We start from the raw sequence: 23,837 nt of genomic DNA on the forward strand, positions 1-23,837 counted from the left end.
AGTTCTGGTCAACAGCCCAGGTGACCAAGAACACCAATGGCATTCTGGCTTGTATCAGCAATAGTGTGGCCAGCAGGAGCGGGGCAGTGATTGTTCCCCTGTACTCCGCAAAGGTAAGGCCATACCTCAAATCTTATGTCCAGTTTTGAGCCCCTCACTGCAAGAAAGGCATTCAGCAGCTGAAGCATGTCCAGGGAATGGTTATGGAGCTGGTGAAAGGTCTAGAGAGTGAATCATATGAGGAATTGCAGAATGATTTGGGTTTAGTAAAAAGAAGAGGAGTTCCAGGAGAGATCTTATCACTTTCTAAAACTATTCTAAAGGAGGTTGTAGCCAGGTAGGGGCTGGCTGTTTCTCCCAGGCAACCAGCAACAGGACAAGAGCTGCATCAGGGGAAGTTCAGGCTGGACATCAGGAATAGTTTCTTCACTGAAAGGGTAGTTAAGCACTGGAATGAAGTGCCCAGGGAAATGGAGTCACCATCCCTGGAAGCATTCAAGAAATAACTGGATGTGGCACTTTATGCAATGTTTTACTTGATGTGGTGCTCCTTGTTGAAAGGTTGGACTCCATGATCTTGGAGATCTTTTCCAACCCAAATGATACTATGATTCTATGATTCTAAATCACATAAATTTTCACTAATATCTAACTACAGAACTCCAGTTCCCCTATCAATGCTGATATTATGTTGGGCAACTACTAGAGACATTGTAATTGATGTTTTCAGGCAGGGAAGGAAAAGAATACATGAAGGAAGTGTTCTCTTGATAGGAACAATATTTCAGCTATTTTTGAAACTTTAAAGGCAGAATTTTTGACAGAAACTACTTATTATTTACTATTATACTAGGTGTATGTAACATATATGGAATTTCTGGGAGCTGCGCTTGAATATATACATTAACTCTTAGTGCAGCTTATCCAGCTACATTCACTGTCCATATATGACAAATAACATGCAACCCTGTGACATGACATTGACCTCATCCTCTACCACCATCACCAATCTGTTTCCCGTCCCTCAGTTGTGACTCTGGGATGTGGTTCTGACCAGCAGCTAATGCAGCCTGTACCCCAGTGGAGCAGAGCGGTCAAAAATGGCAGTGCTGCTGTGGGAAGCAGCTGCAGGGATCAAAATAGTGGCTAAAGCAAGCCAAGAGGAGCTGCGACCAGTGCAGCAGAGTGGCAGCGCAGTGCAACATGAACAGTTTAGATGTCAGAGGTTTGTCCATCATTGTTTTCCATTGTTTTGGACTTAGGGATGGGGAAAGCAATCTGTGAGAAGCTCCCACCAACTTGTCTTTGTCTGGGAAAATGTACATGGTGCTGGGTGCAGGAACAGCTGTCATCTTATCTTTGTGGGGGAAAAGCCACACGGCACAACCTAAGGAGACCATCTTGTCTTTGTCCCATCTTGCCACCATCTTGTCTTTGTCCCAGTGGCCACACAGGACTAGGTCAAGGTGATGAACACCCTTCGAGTGTAAAGCACTGTCTTAGGCTGCAAGATGTGGCTGGGGGTGTGTATTCTATTGCCATCTATTATAGGTGGTGCAGTTGTCTTCTGCTAATTTGGCCACCTGTTAAAACCAGGTGGGGCAGTTTGCTTTATCTCTACCACGACCAATCCTCCCTCTGGGAAATATCTTCTGTTAATGGGACATTGAATGTCACTGCATGACTGATAAAATTACATCATCCCATTGTGAGATGCTCTGCTCAGGGGGATGAGCCAAGCATTCCTATCTGGATATAATCTGAGATTTGGAACACCACAGGCAGTCTTTTCCCTCTGGATTCCTAGAGGAACAGCTTTCTTTTCCACTGGATTCTCAGAGGAAGATCAGGCCTATCTGCACCACCACTGGACCTTCAGAGAAAAACTTCACCCTTCTACAGGATGACTGCTCCAACAGAACCACACGTGCAGGACTGCAGTCATCATTTGTTGTGACTGCTACCAACAACCTGACCCACAGTGTGTCGTATTCTGACCCACAGGTCATATTCTGACTCTGTCACTATTGTTTTGTACTACTGTTTTTTTTTTTTTTTTCTAGTTATATGTTCCTTTTCCAGGTTAAGTAAAGGTGGCCCGTCCACCTTGGACAAGTCCGGTAATGTGGTCCAATCTGGTTGGACATTGATGCTGTAAATTGGCGCATTATGAAATAATAGGTTCTGTCCCTACTCACTATCAGCTACCTAACTGGCTTGTGGCTGCCCTTTCGTCCCTAGTTATCATCTAATTTATTAAAAAATATAAGACAGTACAAAAAAAGAAACACTATAAAGCAATACAAAAATAACATATTTAAGAAGTGTTATTCCTACTCCCATATCTTTGCCTGAGAGCGCCTTAATTTCAAAATTATAATAATTCAGAGAGAGGGGGTTTGCATTTTTCATTCCAAGGGAAGCTCCCGCCTTCCTTAACAGACACCAGTCTTTTCAAACTGAGACAAGTACCTTTTTATTTGTTATTAATATTGCTGCTAATACTGTTCATTTCACACTCCACTGCTGTTTGCTTTCAGTAAACTTTTATCTCAACCCATAGCCTCTGCCTTTGCCCCTCTCTTGGCAAAGTGGGTGGTGGGAAGAGGAGTGGTTTATTTGTAGGTCTAATTTCTGACTGGTAGCAAACCATCACAGTAGTTTAAAGCAGATTAGAACATGGTCCTACCTACCTCCAAATTAAATAAAAATCCATGAATACAGGTTGAGATTATAAACTTAAAGTATGTCTGAGTAGCTAAATTCAGCCTTTATCTATACTTGCTGGAAATTGCAACAACGGATAATTAAGATTTTCTTTATATAAACAGAGGAAATTAATTGTGGTATTTTAAATTGCATTTTGGAATAATTGACAAAACTGTTTTCATTTTCATAGCTACTGTTACACACTTTACAGAAAATATTAATCCAAATATAACTAAAAATTCTCCTGAATGAGCTTAATTTGTAGGTTTTTGTATTTTTCTTTTAAAGAGAACTGTCATCATCAGAAAAACCATGTTGAGTATGCCATTGGACAAACAATGTGAAATGAAATATCTCACAGATTATATAAAAAGCTCATAGAATAATGTTTTTATAAACACATTATTTAGTAAAAAATCTCCATCAGCACACACAAGCCAGACAGCAATCTGTGCTCCCCCTCCCTCTACCCAAGACAAAAATCCAAAATCAACCAACCAAAAAAAAAAAACCCAATTAAAAAAAAGTGGCAGACAGTAAACCTTTCTAGTTGCTGATAAAACAATTTCCACATTTTCCTTCCATTACTGTACTAGCTGCATCGTGCATTTCTTTTAGCCACTCAATTGTTCTACACTTTGCTTTTGACTCTTTCTATTGTGTATTTGTAGCAAGACCGGGTGTATAGTTATCCAAATAGAGAAGAATACTGTAAGGGGCTGGAAAAATATCTCTCTGTAAACCATTTTAAAGATGCAAAAAGAAGCTGAAACCTGAAGCTGAAATGTTGCAGAAAGCAGAAACAGAATCCAGTCCAGTTTCTGGTGATAAAACCTGATGAATCAGAGAGTTAAATTTTTTTCGAAGACATCTAGAGATACGCAGCCTCTATTATCAGGTTAAGCCAGATGTAATTCCAAAGGATTTATGTGAAAATGCTGAAATTTCACCTTCTGTTTTCCTTGATGCAACTACTTTACATCAAATAGCAAATTTTTTTACAGAAGTTAATTCAGTTAAATTACTTAATAATGAAATCAACATAAAATTAAATCTGAATGCAAAAAAAAGATTTTTTTTTACTCTAGGATAGTGTTTCCAAGAGTGAAACCAGAATCAGAGAAAGGAACAGATGACTTATTCATCCAATCCCAACTACCTTATAAATTTTAGATTTTGTTATAAATTACTAAATTTGTACAAAAGCAAATTTAATATGTTCAAGACATTTAATAGCAATTTCTACTCAGAGTTTAAAAACCTTCATGGAAGGGAATACCAGGAGCAGAAGAAAAGAGAACACAGTCAGAAAATTTTCTTTTGGCACAAAAGTCTCACTATTGAGAGCCTTGTTTCATGTTTGGTTAATTAAAATACAGTATATTAAAAATATAGTACCTTATAACACATGCATAGAGCCCGCTGTCTTGTACCACTGTTGGTCTGAACCAAATGGAGTCTTCTTCTTTGCTCATTCTGGTTCCATCAAAAGCTATAGGTTCCTCAAAATCTCCAGGTCCAGAGCTTTTGTACCACATCAAACTAAGTCCAGCACTTTGGGCTAGGGAGTAATTAGCTCTAATATATCCATAAAAGAGTGCACACTTTATACGAACAGGTTCTCCCACTAGAACTTGATATTTCTTGTAATCCACAGACCAGTCAGTGCATCCATCAGCTACAAGAGAAGAGAAAATGACAAGAGACTGTCAAAGGCTTTGGAAAGCACTATTCACACAGCAATCTTTATTGTGGGAAAGTATTGTATTTCAAAAAAAAAATCCATTGAGGGACTAGAAGTATGTTTTTTATCCCTGAAAAATTAAATGCATTTTTATGATGTTTATGTCTTGTCTATAGTAGACAGAGCTATTAGGACATATATTGCTAAATGTTGATAATCTCTGAGCAGTAACTGAGCAATTGCTCTTTTATCTTTTGTGGAACTCCAGCAAGACCAATTAAAAAATGCTGAAATGAAATTAGTGCAACACGGAGGGCATGTGGTTCACAGGATGTCACCATCTGAATTGCATCAATCAAATATCTTCAGTGTTACCATGTAAGTGAAAGTCTCAGAAGATATTAGGACAAGGAGCTGTGGTCTGAACCAAAAAGTGTGAACGTTTGGGATATATTTGAAGGAGGAGAAGAACCTGTCTTTACAATAAGAACAGATGTGCAAAAAGTTATTTCCAGGAAAATTACTATTAATAATATAAATGGATTATTAAAGAACATGTTAAACAGATCTTAGTTGGAATTCCTGATTTTCCAGAACTACATTACAAATTATGGTTATTAATGTTTTCTTTTTATTTTTTCCTGCTGAATAACATCAGCCCTTACCGATACTGTCCCACAATAACTGCTCATCAGTTTATTTGTCATTAAATTTATTTGACATGCCGAACCCCAGTAACATAACTAAACCCCAAGGCCAAAAAAACACCAAACTCACATCCTTGTCCCCTGTATATTTAGTTAAAAATACCAAAACAACAAAAGTAAAAGAGCTATTTTCTAAAATTCCTTCCTTAACAAAAGCTTATATTTTTTTAAGCAATTTCAACCATGAAAATTCACCATTAGGTTCATACACTAAAAAACTCAGTGTCCAGTCTCAGCTAGTTAACTAGGCCCCAATCCAGCCAGTAGAAAGCAATCAGTATATCCAAAGGACAATTTATTCTTAAAATTAGTATCTATGTCTCTTATTAATATTTTGTCTTTGAACTTGACACTTTATTAACTTTAAAAGAGCTCAGATAGACAGATAGCTATTTTAGAAAATCAACTTTTGAAAAGCTCTATTTTCATCCTAGAATTGTACTAATTTTAACAGAGAATTCCAGCTACTGTGCAAGGTAAAGCAATATTTGCACTTTAAACTTAGACAATATTTTGATCTGTTACTTGGGAGAAAAATATACTAGATAGTGATTTTTTGAGTCCTTTATTTGGGTAATGCCACAGTACTCATTATATATTGCAAAATAAGAAAGAGACATTTTCACACATGCCTGTGTAAGCAATAACCCAAGTTGATCCAACGTAGGAAGATGGAACAAAAATGAATTAGAGTGAATTTGCATTGTGAACAGAATTCACACAAACAGATATTTCATATATCCTTGGGCTGTCTCCCCCTGCATTTACTTTTATGACCAGGAAGGGAAAATAATATGTCCCTGTTCCAATTTTCCTACACAACAGTTCCTAAAAATCAGTAAGTGTTGTTACAAGGCCCTAATAAGACTTAGTTGTACTCATGCATAAATCGAAGTAAATGGAAACAAAGCTACACTATTAGCTTCCCCTTAGGACCAAAGAAACTAACTTTCATGTATTCCAGGATTCAATTACATCTTTTATCATTTCATTTTTACCTCTTTGAAAGAGCATTCTCTCTCACCTGATTTTATTTCTCTCTGCTTCTAAATCCCAATGCCAAAAATGAATTAACAGCCAGCTCTAAGAAGTGTTAATTTCATTATATAAGTTACCAGGTAATAACTTCTTCATCATACTTTATCATCAAATTGTAATCTTGCTTTTCACTGCTTAATTTAGCTAGTACACGATGGTTTACATTATTAGTTTGTAAGTTATATCTTCTCTCTCAGGATATTCAGTTCTAATGGTTCCCAATTCCTTTAACTTGCAGAATCCATGAGAATATATTGCTGAATAAGACCAACTTAAGCTCTTTGTATTGGATGAAGGATTAACTATGCAGGGTGTGTATGTGTATTTGATGTATGCAAGGTAGATGCCACTGGCTGTTTCAGCGTGATATAGCTCATAAGGGACCTGGGGGTCCTGGTTGATGGAAAGTTGGATGTGAGCCAGCAGGGCCCTGGCAGTCAGGAGGGACATCCCTGTCCTGGGGGCATCAGGCCCAGCATGGCCAGCTGGGCAAGGAGGGGATTGTCCTGCTCTGCTCTGTCCTGGGGTGGCCTCAACTCCAGTGCTGGGGGCAGTTCTGGGTGACATGATATAAAAAAGCAATGAAGCTGTCAGAGAACATCCAAAGGAAGGTCATGAGGATGGTGGCGGGACTGAAGGGGAAGCTGTATGAGGTCACTTGTCTTGCTTAGCCTGGAGAAAAGACCAAGGGGAGACCTCATTGGGGTCTTCAACATCCTCATGAGGGGAAACAGAAGGGCAGGACCCAATTTCTTCACTCTCACGACTCATGACAGGACTTGAGGAAATTACATGAAGCTGTGTGGAGGTTTAGGTTAAAAAAACTAAAAACTGGGAAACTGCTTTTCAGCCAGTGGTTGGGCACTGGAGCAGGCTCCCCAGGGAAGTGGTCACAGCACCAAGCCTGACAGAGTTCAAGAAGTGTTTGGACAGTGCTCTCAGACACATGGTGTGACTCTTAGGGTGTCCTGTGCAGGGCCAGGAGCTGCACTCCATGATCTGATGGGTGCCTTCTAACTCAGCATATTCTAAGATTCTAGAAAAGCCTGCTAAGGATCTGATTTATCTATCTATTCACTGAAGTATTTATTCATTTTTTGGCACAAACCACATCAAATTGTCCCACTAGGTATCTTAAGAGAATATCTACTTCTCCTGGATTCAGCTGGGAGAGAGTTAATTTCTTTTCAGCAGCTGTTCCAAGTGCTGTATTTTGGATTCAGAACTAATGAGCACCTGGAGTGCTGTGTCCAGCTCTGGGTTCCTGAATACAAGTGATATGTACAGACTGCAGTGTCCAACAAAGGCCCACAAAGCTGATTAAGGGACTGGAGCATCTTTGCTATGGGCACAGGCTGAGAGCTGAGACTGTTCAGCCTGGAGAAGGCTTAGGGGGGATCTTAGTAATGAATACAAATACCTGAAGGGAAGGTGCAAAGAGCGAGGCTCCTTCCACTGGTGCCCCGTAATAGGACAAGAAGCAATGGGCACATATTGAAACACAGCAGGATCTCTCTGAACACCAGGAAACACTTTTTTTCTGTAAGAGTTACTGAAAATTCACACAGCAGGTTGTGAACTCTCCATTCTTGGAGATATTTCGAAGCCAGAGACATGGTGCTGAAAAATCATTTCCAGGTGGACTTTATAACTGACAGAGGCGTCTTCCAACCTCAATCATTCTGTAATTCTGTGCTTTATTACAGTTACACTCAGTAATAACCTTAAGGAAACACATGTCCTCTTCCCAAAGTGGTCTTTGAATAAAGTGAACATGAGAGTGTTTCTCTTCATGCTTTTAGAAATATTATACCAGTTAAACTGCTAAAACTGACATTCAAGTCACTTAGAACTGTATTAACCTTATTACAGCTGGAAGGCTTAATACCTTAAAAATATTCCAGGAAAATCCTCACACTACTGCTCAGCCAACGTGCTAATCTATGTGAAGGTGCTAATTCAGTTTTGTCAGATAGAATAGAAAATCATCATTCCCATCATAAGACACACTGTGATATTTTTGATAGCTGATATTTCAGGAGATAACTGTCGATCTCTGCATAAAATGCTCTCTATTCCACAGTAAGTGAGGAACATATACAGAAGCTTAAAAGCACATAATGAAAAGAAAAACAGACAGTCATGTCCTTAGAAATAATACCGTGAACACTCAGATGATGATAGCATGCATGCACCATAACCAGCACTTTCTATGTACACTCTGCATGTGGTGTGTAGAGCACATGAGCATTTTTCAGTCCAGAAAAACTTGGATGTATCAAAAACTAATTAAAAGCCCAATTTCTATATTCCTTGAATAACATAAAGATACATTTTAAAAGATGCAAACATATATTCAGAAAATTCTTTTGATTTTGCTACCTTAAAAACGTTGCATGTTAAATGTGTGTTACTGGCTTTGTAAATAGGGACAGAAAACAACAAAGGTTTAATATTCATTAATATTTTTTAATATTAAATAGATGGAATATTTCTGTTCAGTTTCATGTTGCAACTGTGTCCATTTCTACCTTGATTGGATTTTTTTTTATTTGTGCAAAAGTAGGGCACTGACCAAATAAATTATCTAATATTTCTTCTCTTAATTATGGCTGCTACTGACACAAAATCAACACCTTCAATTATGGTGGTTCAAAATAACTGGGGAAAAAATACACTCCATACTTTTCAATGTTTATATTTATACCATCGCATTATCAAGCAGTCAATCATCTTTTATAAATTGAAAAATACTTGAATAACTCAAGAGTTTTGAAATTTCAGAACTGCCTTCAAAAGAATGGTTGTAGTCCCTAATCTCTATTTTAATATGCTGCCTGTTATTGCTACACATAATAGCACAATACAGAGTCCAGGATAAATATAATCTACTCAGTTATTTCCTTGAGTGATTTCAGGGTATGAAATAAGCCACACTGCATCACTCTCCTAATAATGAGATCGTTCTGCTCAAAACACAAGTGCCTTGCAGGCTGTATCTGCTGGATAGCACACTAGACACAGAATATTTAACATTACTAAGAAGGCCTTCCCCTTAATTTTTGGTATTATATGTATCATTTTCAAGGTAAAATTCAGTGTTGACAAGGATAAAAATATAAAGTTAATAATTCCTGGGTCTGCTGCTACAGCCTGATCTCATTCAAAAGCTTCAATTCAATATATAGGTTTCAGGGTTAGAAAAGGTCTTCACTTTTTCAATACATTGGTTAAAATCTGATTTCCAGACATCTTAAAAAATAGGTCTGACAGTTAAAATCAGTTCTCCTAAAATATTTGTAAAAGAAATGGCAATTGGCAAACCCAAATTGTTTTTCACGTAATGATATTTAATAAAATAAAAATTAGCAACAGATTTATTTTTTCCTGCTCACCAGTGTTTGTAATTCTGTTCTGAATTTTATATACAGAAGATTATGCAATGTCACTGTGTCATTTATTTATTTGTCAGCTACTTTGGGGTTTGTTTAATAAGGTATTTGCAAACCTGACAAAGTGATATCATATATCACAAAAAATTCTGAAAAGTGGGTGTGCAAAGGAGAAAGCACCAGGTCTTGTTCCTACAGCTGGGAAATTGTCAAGGAGAGCACTAAGGGATGCAGAAATAAGATGGCAATATGTAGGGAATATGTAGTAAATATGATGGGTAGAGAAATCAAACAAAGGATGTTGTATACGTGCTATAAGATTTTTGGGTAGGGTGGCAAATAGCAAGGTCAAGAAAACAAGCTTTCCTTAATTGGCTGCTCATAAAACAGCATTTCAAAAGGTCATTGAGTGATGCACAAGAGTCAGGATTACTTTCTTTAAAACAATTTCCACAACAATATTTTACCATCAAAATCACTGTCTGTTCTGGATTACCTTACTCTCTACCATCCTTGTTACTTTCTGCTTTTTGCTTAGACTAGCTAGCATTAAAAAAGAAAAAAAAAAAAAACCTAAGATTTTTACAGTTTATAGCATACTCATTACAGTGCCTGAGCTAATTAACTCTATCCAACATAACACATGGTATTCTAGTGTGGGTTCTCATTATGAAGACATGCAAAGATTGTCTATTTTTGGTTTGCGTGTGCTTTAATTTGATAAAGAAATAAGCTCTGACAGGAATGAAGAAGCAGAGCTTAGAAACAACACATTATGGAGATGAGAGAGAACATGGTCAATTCTATTCTTAGACTGCTTAGATTTTGTTTTTTTCAAAGTACTACCAGTATGAAATTGGAAAAATGAAAAAAAAAAATAATATTAGTACTAATGTTATCAAATGACCACATCAGGTATTTTATATGCAATTAAATTTCTTTTTGCACTGAGTGCTATTGCAGCTTTGCATATTGCTATGCTGCACTTCTGTTGGATACAGCATTTACATTTTGAAAAAGCATTTTTCATTCTCTTGAAAATGCATGTAAAATTATGGTTTAGGCTAAAAACACGTATTTTGTTCTCAACCTAAAACTGTGTAGTGGCTGTCAGGAGAGGGTGCCAGTAATGGAAAATATGTTGAATGACATTTCAGGGAAACAGAAAAATTATTTTGGATATCATCATCTATTAAAGAAGTTAGTTCCTAAAAATTGCACTTTTCCCAACCCCAGATAAGTTGTAAAAGGGATAGATGTAGTAGTGGAGGAATTTTGGCAAAGTCATTAGTCCGTAGGAAGAGGAATAATGAAAAAAGAAATCTATGTCGTGCCATAAATTAATTTAAAATACTGTTTCTCGGCTTCAGAATACTGCACTAACAAGAAACAGGGTATATATGCCTAGATATTGGTCTGTTTAGAGGCATAATAAGCATGAAAATAGCTTTATGTCAATGTGATGGGAAGTTTTTTATGTCATTCTCTCTTTTACCTAAGCCAAGCCAAATTAAATAGATTTTTTTTGTCTGAATTATTACTATTCCTTTAATTACCACAAGTATTTTGTAGAAAATATTAAACCACAAAAATTATTTTAAAAATACTATTCAAGACAGACCAATGCAGAAGCAAATGCTGCACTTCCTAAGTTCCTACTCTAAACCAAGAGTTTTTCCCAGTAGCTTATCCAGTCCCTTTTGCATCTTTCAAACCCTCCTATTCTGTTTTACCATGTCATATAAATTAGGAAGCTCTGTAAACACACACTTTAAAGGTATCCTGGCTGGACTGATTGATCAGGTTCTGCTGGATTGAACCCCAGGCCAGCAATAAGCACCCACACAGCTTCTCAATCACTAAGCCACATGTGCAACAGAACAGGGGAAAGAATAGGAAAAAACAAAAAAAAAAAATTGATGAAGACAAAAGTAGTTTAAAAAGTGAAGAGAAAAACCCACAAGTGATGCATAAGCACTCCTTCATTACCTTCCACAAGCAGACAAATGCCCAGCTGGTGTCTGAACAATGGCTACCTCAATAGCCAAAACCTCCCAAATTCATTTCTGTTCATGATGTTATTTGGTGTGGAATATCCCTTTGGCCAACTTGAGTGAGTTGTCCCAGCAGCGTCCCCTCTCAATCCCTTGTCCCCCACCCCTGGGGAGTAGAATGGGAGAAAGAGAAGTATTGTGGTGCAAGTGCTGCTCAGTAATAGCCAAAACATTGGTGTTTTACCAACAGTCCAAATCCAAAACACAGCATCATAAAGGCTGCTGTGAATAAACAAAACACCATCTTGCCCAGACCTGGTACACAGATCCCTAATCTTCTGTGTGCTTCTGCCTGCTACCTTCTTTTAGCTATTCATCTCCAGCTCAGGGACTGTCTGTACATTTACAGTTACAGCATAGGGATGGAGGCATAATTTAATCAACAGCCACAAAGCATGAAAGTTTGTTTACTAGATTAATTTCTTAAGCCTGATATTAAACTGCATTAATTTCTTTGCCCATCTGAAATTAATTGGTTCTTCTTTGTTATATTTACTCTAAAACTTTATTTGAGGGTGGTTCTACATCCTCTGTTTCTTTCACAGAATCACAGAATAGTCTGAGATGGAAAGGACCCACAAGGATCATCGAGTTCAGCTCTTAAGTAAATGGCCCATTTTGGGATCAAATCCACAATTTTGGCATTGTTAGCACCAAATCCTTTGTATTCCTTATGTGGCTATACAAGATTATCTGCAGTCCTTTTTGAATCTTAAGAGTTCAAATTTCTTCCTCCCTGCTCCCCAAATATACTGTGATTTATTTTGAAAGACAACTTCCACCCAGTCTCACTATCATACAATTTCTATATAATGTATAACTTTTTATGTAATCTTTTATATATATATATATCTAAACATATATATATTTAGATATAGAATCTCAACATGAGTATGTGAAGAAGTCAAGTCTGGTGCATGCTGGTCTTAAAACTCCCTCTGGAATGACTAAACCAAGTGATTGAAACAAAATATTAACTCAGCCTGAAGAAGAGAACTGGGGAGAGGTTGAACTAATTTCTAAAAATTGAACAAGCACATGTAAGGGTAGGGTTTTTTCCCTTTAGAAAGGAGATTTCCCAGAGAAGAGAATCTTTGGGCCATACTGGGGTATCCCGTTGTATAGCAGATGGCAAATTATTTCATCTTTTCCATAACCTCTCAGTTATTGAAACTGCTTCTGAAAATGCATTCTGTTCACCTGTAGCTTCATTTTGGAGATTATGAGGAAGATCAAGGATTTTTTCATGTTGGAATTTCAGTAGCACTTGAGTAACAGCTGCACTGTATGCCTCTAAACTACTCTACAAAGAACTCAACCACTTAATATCACAAAGTTGCTAAATATCAGCTGAATGGTAATAACAAAAAATGTGAGAACTGTCCACTTGCAGTAAATATAAGAAAAATCAGCAGATTAGTTCATAACACAAGGGGATTAAAATTAATCAAATGACAACATGTGCATAGGAGAGTAGAATTACCTTGTTGCTGTGACTTATCTAGTGGAAATTTTTTAAACTGCATCATGACTATGTGACTAATACTGTGCAGAAATGTAAAAAATTATCCTGAGAGCTTCAGAAAGAGCTGAAACCCAAAGAAACACTTTTTTTTTCAAGCAGACTTTGAATCAAAGTAACATTGTTACTTTAAAATTTCAAAGATTAAAATCCTAAGCATATAATCATTAAGTATAAATAGGCCATGATGTTACCAGGAATATACATATTTTTTTAAAATTACATATTTATTTTCATTAGTCTGTTCTACATTACTTTAACTCCTAAAATACTGGGAGAAATTTAATATATGGAAACTGGGATCTAGGATTTAAAATATCAATATTGTTTGTGAAAGAATATATTAACTGTATACAACTCCCAGTGGTTTTGATGGCTGTTTCTTGCCTACAAGTAGTCCTGCTAGACTGAAACTGCAGATATGCATTTATTTAAAGCCATATATGTGTGAGACAGCTATTTGTGTTTAGAACTACAATTAAATAGAAGCTAGAATGTAGTATAGCATTAAAGAGAACAAAGCAGTTCTAGGAAGTTTTTATTTTTCTTTACTCAATATGACAAAGTATTTTTCTCAAAGCTGGGAAGAATTTTTAAATAAGCTTTAGTGTACATCACTGCTTCAATTTGATTTACTCTGTGTGTATTTGCATGCAAAAATAATTGACCTAGCAATTTCAGTGTTCTTGAACAGGGATATGTTGTCAATATTTATATCAATATGTTAATACAAATGTATGGTGCCATTAGGAATCTGCTAAGCAAGGCTTTAGTAATCATCAGCAGTTTTGAGACAGTCCAAAAACATTTAAACACTTGAAGAGAGAATAATGTCTTCTTCCCACGGATGTTTTGGGGCAGGTCAGTGGGGCAGAGCTGGACCAAAAGTCTGAGTCTGGGAGGAGGGAAGGAGGCCCAGGGCAGAGCAGTCTGGAAGGGCAGGGCTCTGTGGCCTGGTTACAGCTGTCAGGGCGCCCTGATGGCTGGGAGTGACCAGCATTGCTCTGGGAGAGCGGAGGAAACTTCCACAGCACAGGTCAGATCAGGATCTGCATTGTGCTGCCACCAGACAGGGGCAAATAACCACTAAAGATGGGGAAAATTCCCCACAAACTTCCCCCTCCATGAGGTTGTATCTTCAGCAGGTTTTACTTTAAAAAATGACTGCCCTCGTAACAGTCTGTTCTGTTATGTCATTACATATCTTAATGAGTTTCAAAAAATATACACTTGTAATAGATGCTGGTACTCTGTTTTGTGCACATGTGGACAAGCATCCAGCTCCTGGGAAGGACACATTTTCCTTCTCTTTTGCATTTCTTTTTAGTCCCAAGAGCCATTTAACATTTTCTGTGTGAATGACTGAAAGGAAAAATAAATTCTCGACATTACTCTGAACCTCACTACCAGCACACAACACAGTGCCAACTACCATAATGATTAGGAAATATGTATTAACCAAATATAAGAAATGTAGTCATTGTCAGTTTGCAGATCCTCTTTTATACAAACCCCCCCCATTTTTTAATGGCTACCAAAGACTGTGGGACAACTAACAGACTTTGGGTACAAAAAAAATAATTCTCATTTCCCAAAACCACAAGAAAACCTTCTCCTAATGTATAACACTGAGATAGTTTATCATCAGATGCCTAAAGAAAGGACATATTTTTTTAGTAAACAGAAACTAATTTTTAATTTGTTTTTATGATGTATTCTCTTTTCCTGCAGATGTTACTAAGTACAAGCATGGTAGTTTAAGTGAAAAGGAACTTCATGGAAGACTTAGCAAGAAACAACAATATTAACTGAACTTTAAAGAGAAAATATTAACTATAGTAAATCTGCAATCCAGTATTACAAAAAGTCATTATAAATGTTTGTACGCTTTTTCTCTGTTTTAGAAGAACCCATATCATCATAGCATCTGGCATTTTCCTTCATTTTTTTTTTTGGGTCCATATTAAGTCAAGAAGCTAAAGCTTTTGAAAGTTATTGAATTTTGAAAATCTTTGCTCCTGTCTTTGACATTTCCTCTGTTCCCAGATCCACATGCCACATGTTTGCCACACTTGAGACAGCTTACCAAAGAGAAAGAGGTCACCAGAGTAATACAGTAGTTCACTACCTTAATCTCATTAGGCAAAGGAAATTTAAATCACTAATATTTGAGTTTGAGAAGAAAACTTTACACCTTTCACCAAAGTTTACTTTAAGGCTTAGTATGAGTGTTTTGGTTGAAGCAAATCTAAAGAAATAGAAAGGATTTAATTGAGTTAGGAATCCAAATCCCACAAGACTCAGATAAAAAGCTTCCTCAGGTACCTTTGTGGATCAGGTAAGCACACTGAAGTGCTTAGCTGCACTGAATTTCAAAGACAAAATCAAAACATCAGAGCATTTCCTTTTCTCTACTTATGCTATATTCTAGAATACATTCAAAATTAGAACTCATTAGATAAAGCAAACAAAATACATTATTATACGGAAATACATTTTTGCATCCTGATTCTATGAATACCAGAAAAATATTTTCTGATTGAAATTCTGAAAACATTTTAAACAAGAAAAATATGTAATCTTCAATTGAAAGACAATTTTTGATATATTATAAACCAAATTTTTCATTCTGGTTAAACAAACAGACACAAGAATATTTATTTGATTGTGGATCTGTTTTTTTCCTGCATTTTACACTGGGACTCATGATGGCTCAAATTTGCCCTAGCTAGAGCTGTCCCAATGGGAAATAGAGCACCCAAAAGCTCTACCAGGAGAAGATGAGATACCAGGAGCTGTCCCAGTGGGAAAATGAGAGACACCAAGGGTTGTCCCAAAGGGAAGACAATGGCAGAAAGAAATTCATAAACTCAACTCCCTGACTGGATAACAGGAATTTCTGGCAGGAGTTGTTCATGGCCACTGGCTCCTGGTTCACCAATCCAAGAAACCCACCCACTCTAGGGAAGAGGAAGACTGAGCAAGCAGACTAATTTGCATAAAATATGAGAGAATCTTTTAAACAATAGAAAATAGAATACTAAATGCTTAGAGAACCACATAATTGGTTTGTTAGTATATGTAAATAATGAAAAGCGTTGATAGTCCTGATGTTGGCTTTGTGGATTTGCCATCCAGCACTCCTTTCTGTGCAGAACTAAATATAAATCATATTATAAATATATAAATATAAATCTGTGGGGGATTATACTTCCACTTTCTGGGGTATTGGCTTCCTACACACCGTGGGAAAGAACAAATTTTGGGATAACAGCTTTGCCATGGACACATTAATAAACATGATGGTTTTCCAACCATGCTAGCCTGTGCCTAGTCCATCTTCGGAGCAAGACAGGTGCAGACAAGACAACTGAGATTTCAAATTTAATTGCTGCATAGTTGCTGTGGCCAAGATGGTCACCATCCACCACTTCACCCACAATAACCTCTCTGGGAACAAGTGACAAATCACAGAGGTCACCTCTCTGAGTCAGCTCCCTGAGCCCTGTACCAAAAAGCTGTCATCCAGCTGTTTTAGGAATCTCCTGGATCTGTTTCTACCAGCTGTGTGGTGTTCCCCATTAACACCCACAAGCTTAATTCCCCCATAAGGACAAGGGCAGTTGATTTGAAGGCATCCCTTGGATCCTTAAACAAGAAATTTTTGGTGCCACTGTTTTGGCTGGGTGGCCAAGAGCAGCCTCCCATGATGACAGTCACATCGCTTGTTTTTCCCTCAGTCCTTACACAGAGGCCTGGACATTGCAGCTCCTCCATTACATCCTACACTCACAACAGTGCCCTGCACACTCCCAACAGTGCCCTACACACTCACACACTGCAGCAGCACCCTGCACACTCACATGCTGCAGCAGTGCCCTGCACACTCACAAGCTGCAGCAGTCCTTGTATGCTCACACGCTGCAGCAGCACCCTGCACAGTCACACACTGCGACAGTGCCCTGCACAGTCACACGCTGCAACAGTGCCCTGCACTCACACCCTGCAGCACTGCATCCATCACAATGGGGCCTTGCACACTCCTCTGCTGCCACTGTGCCTTTCACACCACACTGCAGCAGTGCACTGGTGCTCACAGCAGTGAGCTGTGCACACTCAGTAGGGCCGTGCCTATTTGCACACTTGTAGGGGTGCTCTGCTTGCACACCCCCCTCCTGCTCTGCACACACACCTTTCTTAAAGAACCTGGCCTGCAACCTCACACTGCATCTTTCCAGCCACTGAAGAAATGAACGTTTGTATAAAGGAATTCAATGAAATTAGAAATGGTTGTAAGAGCACCTTATAGCCCAAATATTCCTCTGAGACTCACTTTCATTGAGCGATGCTTCACTAAGTTTGATCTCTGTACAGTCTTTTTGCTATCTCTAATGCACGGGGGTAAAGAAAACGCTAGTGTATTTTTCAAGATAAGGTCACAGAGCTGAAATAGATTTTGATCTGCGATTATTTAAAACTTCTTCAGGGAGTTTTCAATTTTAGAACTTATTCACCTTCTATGTATCTTCACTGTCCTCCTCTACACATATAGGCACACTTAAATATACAATTGAATTATTAATGATGAATTTTCTTGCACGGTATAAGAAATGCCAGTGAGAATAAAATCTGAGTGCAATGTGGAGCTGTGCAATTTGAGGGTCACTGGCATCACAGCCCTCTGCTAATACTGTAGGAAGGCAACACGTGGAATGTACAAATATAGGATCAGATTTATGTCAGAAGAAAGGAGACGTCACTGAAGTCACAAATAGATATAGATACCATCATCTGTACAACCAAACATGAATTTCTGGGTTTATGTCCAGATGGAGTAGAGAAAAAAGACCAGGCACTTTTTCTATTAGGAAAAAAAAAAAAAAAAGAAACTAGTTCCATCTTTTCTGAACTAAAAGAAATAAAATTAAGGGTAATGAAGTAGAAAAAAAGAGTACATCAAAAATATGAGAAAGAACCAAGACTGGATAATCCTGAAAGGCTGAGAAACATATGAAAAACAACATATTTGATAAAGTTTCATATGGTTTTCATTATCAGAAGTGCTTATATCGCTTCTTGTTTGGTTTTGTTCCTTTTGGTTTTGTTATGTTCCTCCTCAGCACTCAAGTTTTTTTCATGTCAATAGAATAGCAAAACAAGTGAATTCCTGTAACAGTTCATATTACCCCCCCATACTTTCCTTCTGGGGAACATATAATAATATATATCAATTTAGAAAATTTTCCATCACAAAGTTCACTCATGAACATGCTTGACTGTTTTAAGATGTGTTAAACTTATGGTCTGTTTCTTTTTGGAGAGGACTGCAATTTCTGGTAGACAGATAGAAGAAGATATAGAAAAGCCTAAAATTGCAACACTGACTTCTGAATTTCTAAGCAATTTTAACAGTGGGGAGGAAATTTAGCCTGAATAAAAGTTCCCTTGTGGTAATCAAGTTATTTATTTTGCTCAGACTTCCGACAGCCTTTATGCCTTTGGATAAAAGTTCTTGGGTCATTCTAGTGTCTTCAATCCGTGTTTAGACACCAGGTTAACTACTTGAAATAGGGATACAGCAGGAGAACAATAGCCTACCAGGACTCTCTAAGAAGCTAGGAGAAAAAAAACAAAACAACATACACAAATATACACATATACACTTTTTTCTTTTTTTGTTTGGCTCTTTTGATTTAGATTTTTTTGGTTTTGGTTTGACTTGGGTTTTTTTTTTGTTTGTTTTTTTTTTTTTTTTTTTTTTTTTTTTTTTTTTCTTGTCTTGAGTAAGAAAAAGACAGCTTACATATATTTATAAGGAAGGATAAGGTTGGCCCATTTTACCTGGCCTGCACTGACTGGGCATGAAACAGCCCAATATTAGCACAGTAGTGCACAAGCTGTTCAGTTTTGTACTTCAGGTTGGGAGCAGTTCTGTGCTAATGAGACCACACAGTTTCCAGCCTGGAAAGCTGCAAAGCTCACAACTGTCAGTGCAGGCATCTCCAAGTAACACATAACTTCTACTTCCCTTTCCAGATGAGCTCAGCCTCTCAAAGCAGTCAGAACAGTTACAGCAACCCCTCATTCATTTTTTCACACACCTTCCCCGGGGTTTCGTGAGTACTGCCATTCATTGTCCCATTTTACAGCAATAAATTAGTGCCACTCCAGCAGCTCAGGCTGGCTGTTCACATGGTATTTCTCTGCACATTAGCCAAACAGTAGGAGAAGCCCCACATGTCTCTCATTTGACACTTGAGTCTCATTTCACACTTGGGTTTGCCAACAGAGTAAGAAATAGTATTTATCAAGCTTCTCCTCAACACAGTCTTCTTAATATCAAGGGAAAATTGTCCTTGAGAGTAAAATTGTGTCCAGCTGAGAAAGGTTTTCTGCTCTGCTATGTTGCAGAGTGTAAGTAAACTTAGTTCTTGCATTGGTCATCAGGAGCTTAATTACCACTGTCCTCTAGGGCTTGAACTTTTATGACAAAAAATGTACCCAAGGAAAAGGTTTAATTCTTTTTGTAGCTTAACTGTAGCAAACAACCAACATGAATAAAAAGATTAGAGCTTTACAGAAAAGGCTGATTAATACAAATGACCCTGACATACAGGATTTTAAAATAAATCTGTTTTTCTTTCAGCTAACCTTTGAAATTGAGGCCAACACTTTTCTAGAGGATTATTTTTATTTATAAAAAATCATATCATGATACACAGACCTACTAGCAGCAAGACAGAAAAAAGAAAATCTAAGGTAAGATTATATGCCTCCTTAAATGGCAATTGCAAATCCGTTCTTTAATGTGCCACTAACCCAGACGGGCAGGTAAGGAAATAAAATCAAAACTAAAACACAGCCACTGTATAGTATGTATGAAATTTGATGTGATTAAACCTCACTGTATGGCACATGCTGTATTATTTCACACATAATAAAGGAAACAAACAGGATAAGGTATGTAAATATTAAAATTGTTCCTATTATGATACAAATAAACCTCTTGACAAGAAAATAGAAATAAAAGTTTTCAGAACTAATTCATGTGACAGATATTTTTTTTCCAGTATGAAATATCCTGCAGATCTATTATGGAAAGTATGTCTTAAAGACTATTAGAATATCAGGTCACACCAAGGCATTCAATGACGTAGAATTATTAACTTCTTTGTGAATCAAGCCCTATTGAAAAGGTGGCTACATAATGTAAGAGTAAAAGAATTAACCACTGTGAATAAAAGACATTGAAATTAAATTCTAAAATGTTAGAATCAAAAATGTTGCATAGTAAACATAAGGTAATGAAAAATTATCCAAAGGTAAAAAAGGAACTGAAGATTTCATAAGTTAGTACTTCGATCTATCTGCATATAAATGCATTATTCTATCTTTTATTAGAAAAATCATAAGAACCATTGCACTAAAATGAACATGTAGAGATACTGGAGGTTAATGAAAATAACCTTTATAGGAAAATATGTGATATATACTTGAATATTAAAGAAAATTAATCATGCCAAAACAAAAATGAAATTCTTCAAGGTTTATCACAATAAAACTACTCTTGAACAGTATTGTACAGTGCATCTACTAGGTACAGACTGAAAGAATTTTAAAATGCCCGCTTTTTCTCTTCCATTATAAAGTAATCCAATATTTTTAATGGCAAAGAAGGGCCGGGGCTTCTGAGTCAATGTTTCTCGTTGCCTATCAGATCTATCAAAGGAGGAAATAGAGATTCTTATAATAATTCTTATGCTAAGATCACTTTTTTTTTTTGTTTTTCCCCTGAAACTCCTACTGGAAATTGCTGCATAGTCTCCATCTTTGATTGTTTAGAAACTATCTTGTATTTCACAGCCCCTATTTAATTTATACCTTACACTTATCTGTGGTCAGTTTATATTTACTCTTCTTTGTGCAAGTGTACTTAATTTATTATCTCTTATTTGTGACTAGCAATTTGGGAAAGCCCTACAGCTACCTTATCATCATCTCTTATGCTCATCTGAAAGGAAGAGGAGAGAAAAAACAATTTGATTCATCAATGTGTATCTTGATCACTGCAGTACAAGGAACACTCCCCTCTGAACATGTGGAATATTACTAGTAGTACTAAGAAGTCTCTTTGTAGCATCAAATTATACTAACAAAAAATGGTTTATTTTTTGACGATACGTTAAAAATATTGGAACCAGTGCACTTCAAAGGCAGAATTAAAAAACAGCAGCACTGAAAATAAATGCTTCAGCTACCAGTGCTACAAGTTGCCACGGGATGGGTCTAGCATCGTCAAAAGAAAAATGCAAATGCATTAATTTTAATAAAAGCTTAAAGAAAACTTTATCAATATCTTTATCAATATTCAATATGATCATATCAGACTATAGTTACTTATTTCCTTTAGGTTTTCTCCACTATGATTAAAACAAGTATATGCTGCCTGGCAGAATTTGAGATCATTCCAACAGAACCATTGCATTCAATTTCCATTACCTATTTCCTCATTATAATTTATTGTTAGCATTTTACATCTATTGCTAAAGTACACACACAGAAGTAGTGAATCTCAATACAACAATATCAAAGATTGGAGAGATGCCCTTGTAAGAAAGAAACAAAAATATAAGCATTCTATTTCCTTCATTTTACCACTGCTGCCATGCCTACTCTGAAGCTCCCTGGCTTCGCCTGCCCGGCCAAGGCACGGTCAGCAGCAGGGGACACTCCCCTGTTTCTCGAGAAGATTCGGGGAGTGGCTAAGACAGAGCGCTTTGCTGTTTGCCTCGTATGGAAGAGAGGCGGCATCCGAGGAGGTAATGAGGGAGTCGACTCAAGGCCGGGGAAGAAGTCTCAGGTTTAATCTGAGCTCCAAGGATCTCTAAAGGCCAGAGCATCCGACAGCCAAAAGTGCCCTCGAGGCTCTCACAATCATCTTAAATACCGGGGCAGTAACAAGGGGGAAGGGATGCCCACCACCCAATGGGGGGATTCGGGGGAGTGGAAGGCGGAGGGACAGACAGACACACAAACCAATGGGGGAAGTTCAAGGAAGGGACCCCTGGCCCTCGTCCACTCACTCAATGCCCAAGGTGGAAGATTCTGGGAGAGTGGGATGGGGAGCCGAGTGATGGACAGGGTACCAGGGAGGGGACAGGGGAATGACTGAGCATTTTCAGGGAGATTGGCATTGAGGGAAAGGCAGGAAAGCTCAGGGTGGTGAAGAGGCAAACCATTACAGAACTGTTACAGACATATAAAAACACAATACCACATACCACAAGGTGATTATTAAGAATGATTTAATTCATATATTGTAAAAAAAATATGGAAAATTGAGATTTTGTGTGCTGACTACTCAGAATGTCTACTTTAGGCATCTGAGTGCCCAACAGAAATTTGGTTTCATGTCTACTCAATAAAGAAAGGCTAGCAAGGTGGCAACCTGGAATGTGAAAACTAAACAGTTAAAATTAGGTGATGCCTATATTGCCCATGTTTACAGATGGAGACCTTGAGCACTGAATCCTGGGAGGAGAGACCTCACCATGGGGTTGCAACAGCAGCACCCACTCTTCCTGTACTCTGCATCTCTGCTGATGGGACAGGTCATCTCCCTGAGTAGAAGCCAATGAAAAAAGACAAGTCACAGCACAAGAGATGAACTGAAACCAAGATTGTTTCCAGTTTATCCTATGATATGAGATCATGAACTGTGGTGGGTCCTGTAACACGGGTGGGAAAACACAAAGGAATATTTTGCTACATAGCCATGGATAAAAACCCCTACAATTTCTAAGACAGAGGTTCACCACTTGTACAGCAGAGCACAAACCCATCTTTGCTAAAGGACTTTTTGCAGTAAGGACACAGTAATCCCCAGTTTGCCAGTGAAAGAAAATCGTATCTCCATACTTTGGTTTTGTAGTCCATACATAGTCAGTAACAATATCCTTTGTTCTCCCTTTCCCCACACCCCTGACAAGAGCAGGGCTAGAAAGAAGAGATAAAACCAAGGTGGCGTTGCTTCTGAACACCACTGCTAAGAGTATTTCCCCTCCTTTCAGCAAACCACAAAATTACTTCCCCTTTCCCACCTCCAGAGAGTGTAAGTTACCAAAAATGAGCTCTCAGCAGCTATAAAGCAAGAGCCATGCAAGCTAGCCTATGTGAAGAACTCAGACAACTGAACAAACCCATGGGCTGAAATCAACCCCCAGTGCTTCACAGATATTCTGCTGAAAAACATTTCAAAATATACACACAGATACACTACAGCAGATTGGTTTCACCCAGTGAGAAACAAATTAACATCTGTCTAGAAAATGATGCTCTGTTGTACACTTTGTCTTTCTCTGCAACTCCCCCTCCAATTTTTATTCAATTTTAATTCCTGCTCTATTCTGTTTTTCTGAAGAGTGAACAACTCGGGGATTGCAACTCTGAACTGCATGTTTTCTAGCTAGTGAAAAATGTATGTGTTCTAGTGAGTGTTCTTGCCAAGACAAATAAAATGTTAAAACACAGTGATTTTCATTATTAAGCCTGCTTTCTCAGATATGGGAATTTCAGAGTCCCTGAATTCAGTAATAATATCTGCTATAAGAGATTAGGTAGGCAAGTGCTAATTAAACTGCTGGGCAACAACCACATTATCACTGCTAAACAAGAAATACCTGAACAGATGTGTCTCAAAAAAAAGGAATGAGATGCTGCTTTAAATAATTG

General features: G+C 37.6%; 1 protein-coding gene across 1 annotated transcript in view; it reads right to left on the reverse strand.

The window, feature by feature from the left end:
- The window catches only part of IL1RAPL1 (interleukin 1 receptor accessory protein like 1), a 670,743-nt gene that overhangs the window by 303,988 nt on the left and 342,918 nt on the right, over positions 1 to 23,837 (reverse strand). The window contains exon 3 of the mRNA XM_053934082.1: positions 4,108 to 4,387. Within this exon, the coding sequence (XP_053790057.1) occupies positions 4,108 to 4,387 (280 nt within the window). The remainder of the gene's footprint in view (positions 1 to 4,107; positions 4,388 to 23,837) is intronic.

This window comes from Vidua chalybeata, chromosome 2, assembly GCF_026979565.1.
Source record: "Vidua chalybeata isolate OUT-0048 chromosome 2, bVidCha1 merged haplotype, whole genome shotgun sequence".
NCBI lineage: Eukaryota > Metazoa > Chordata > Aves > Passeriformes > Viduidae > Vidua > Vidua chalybeata.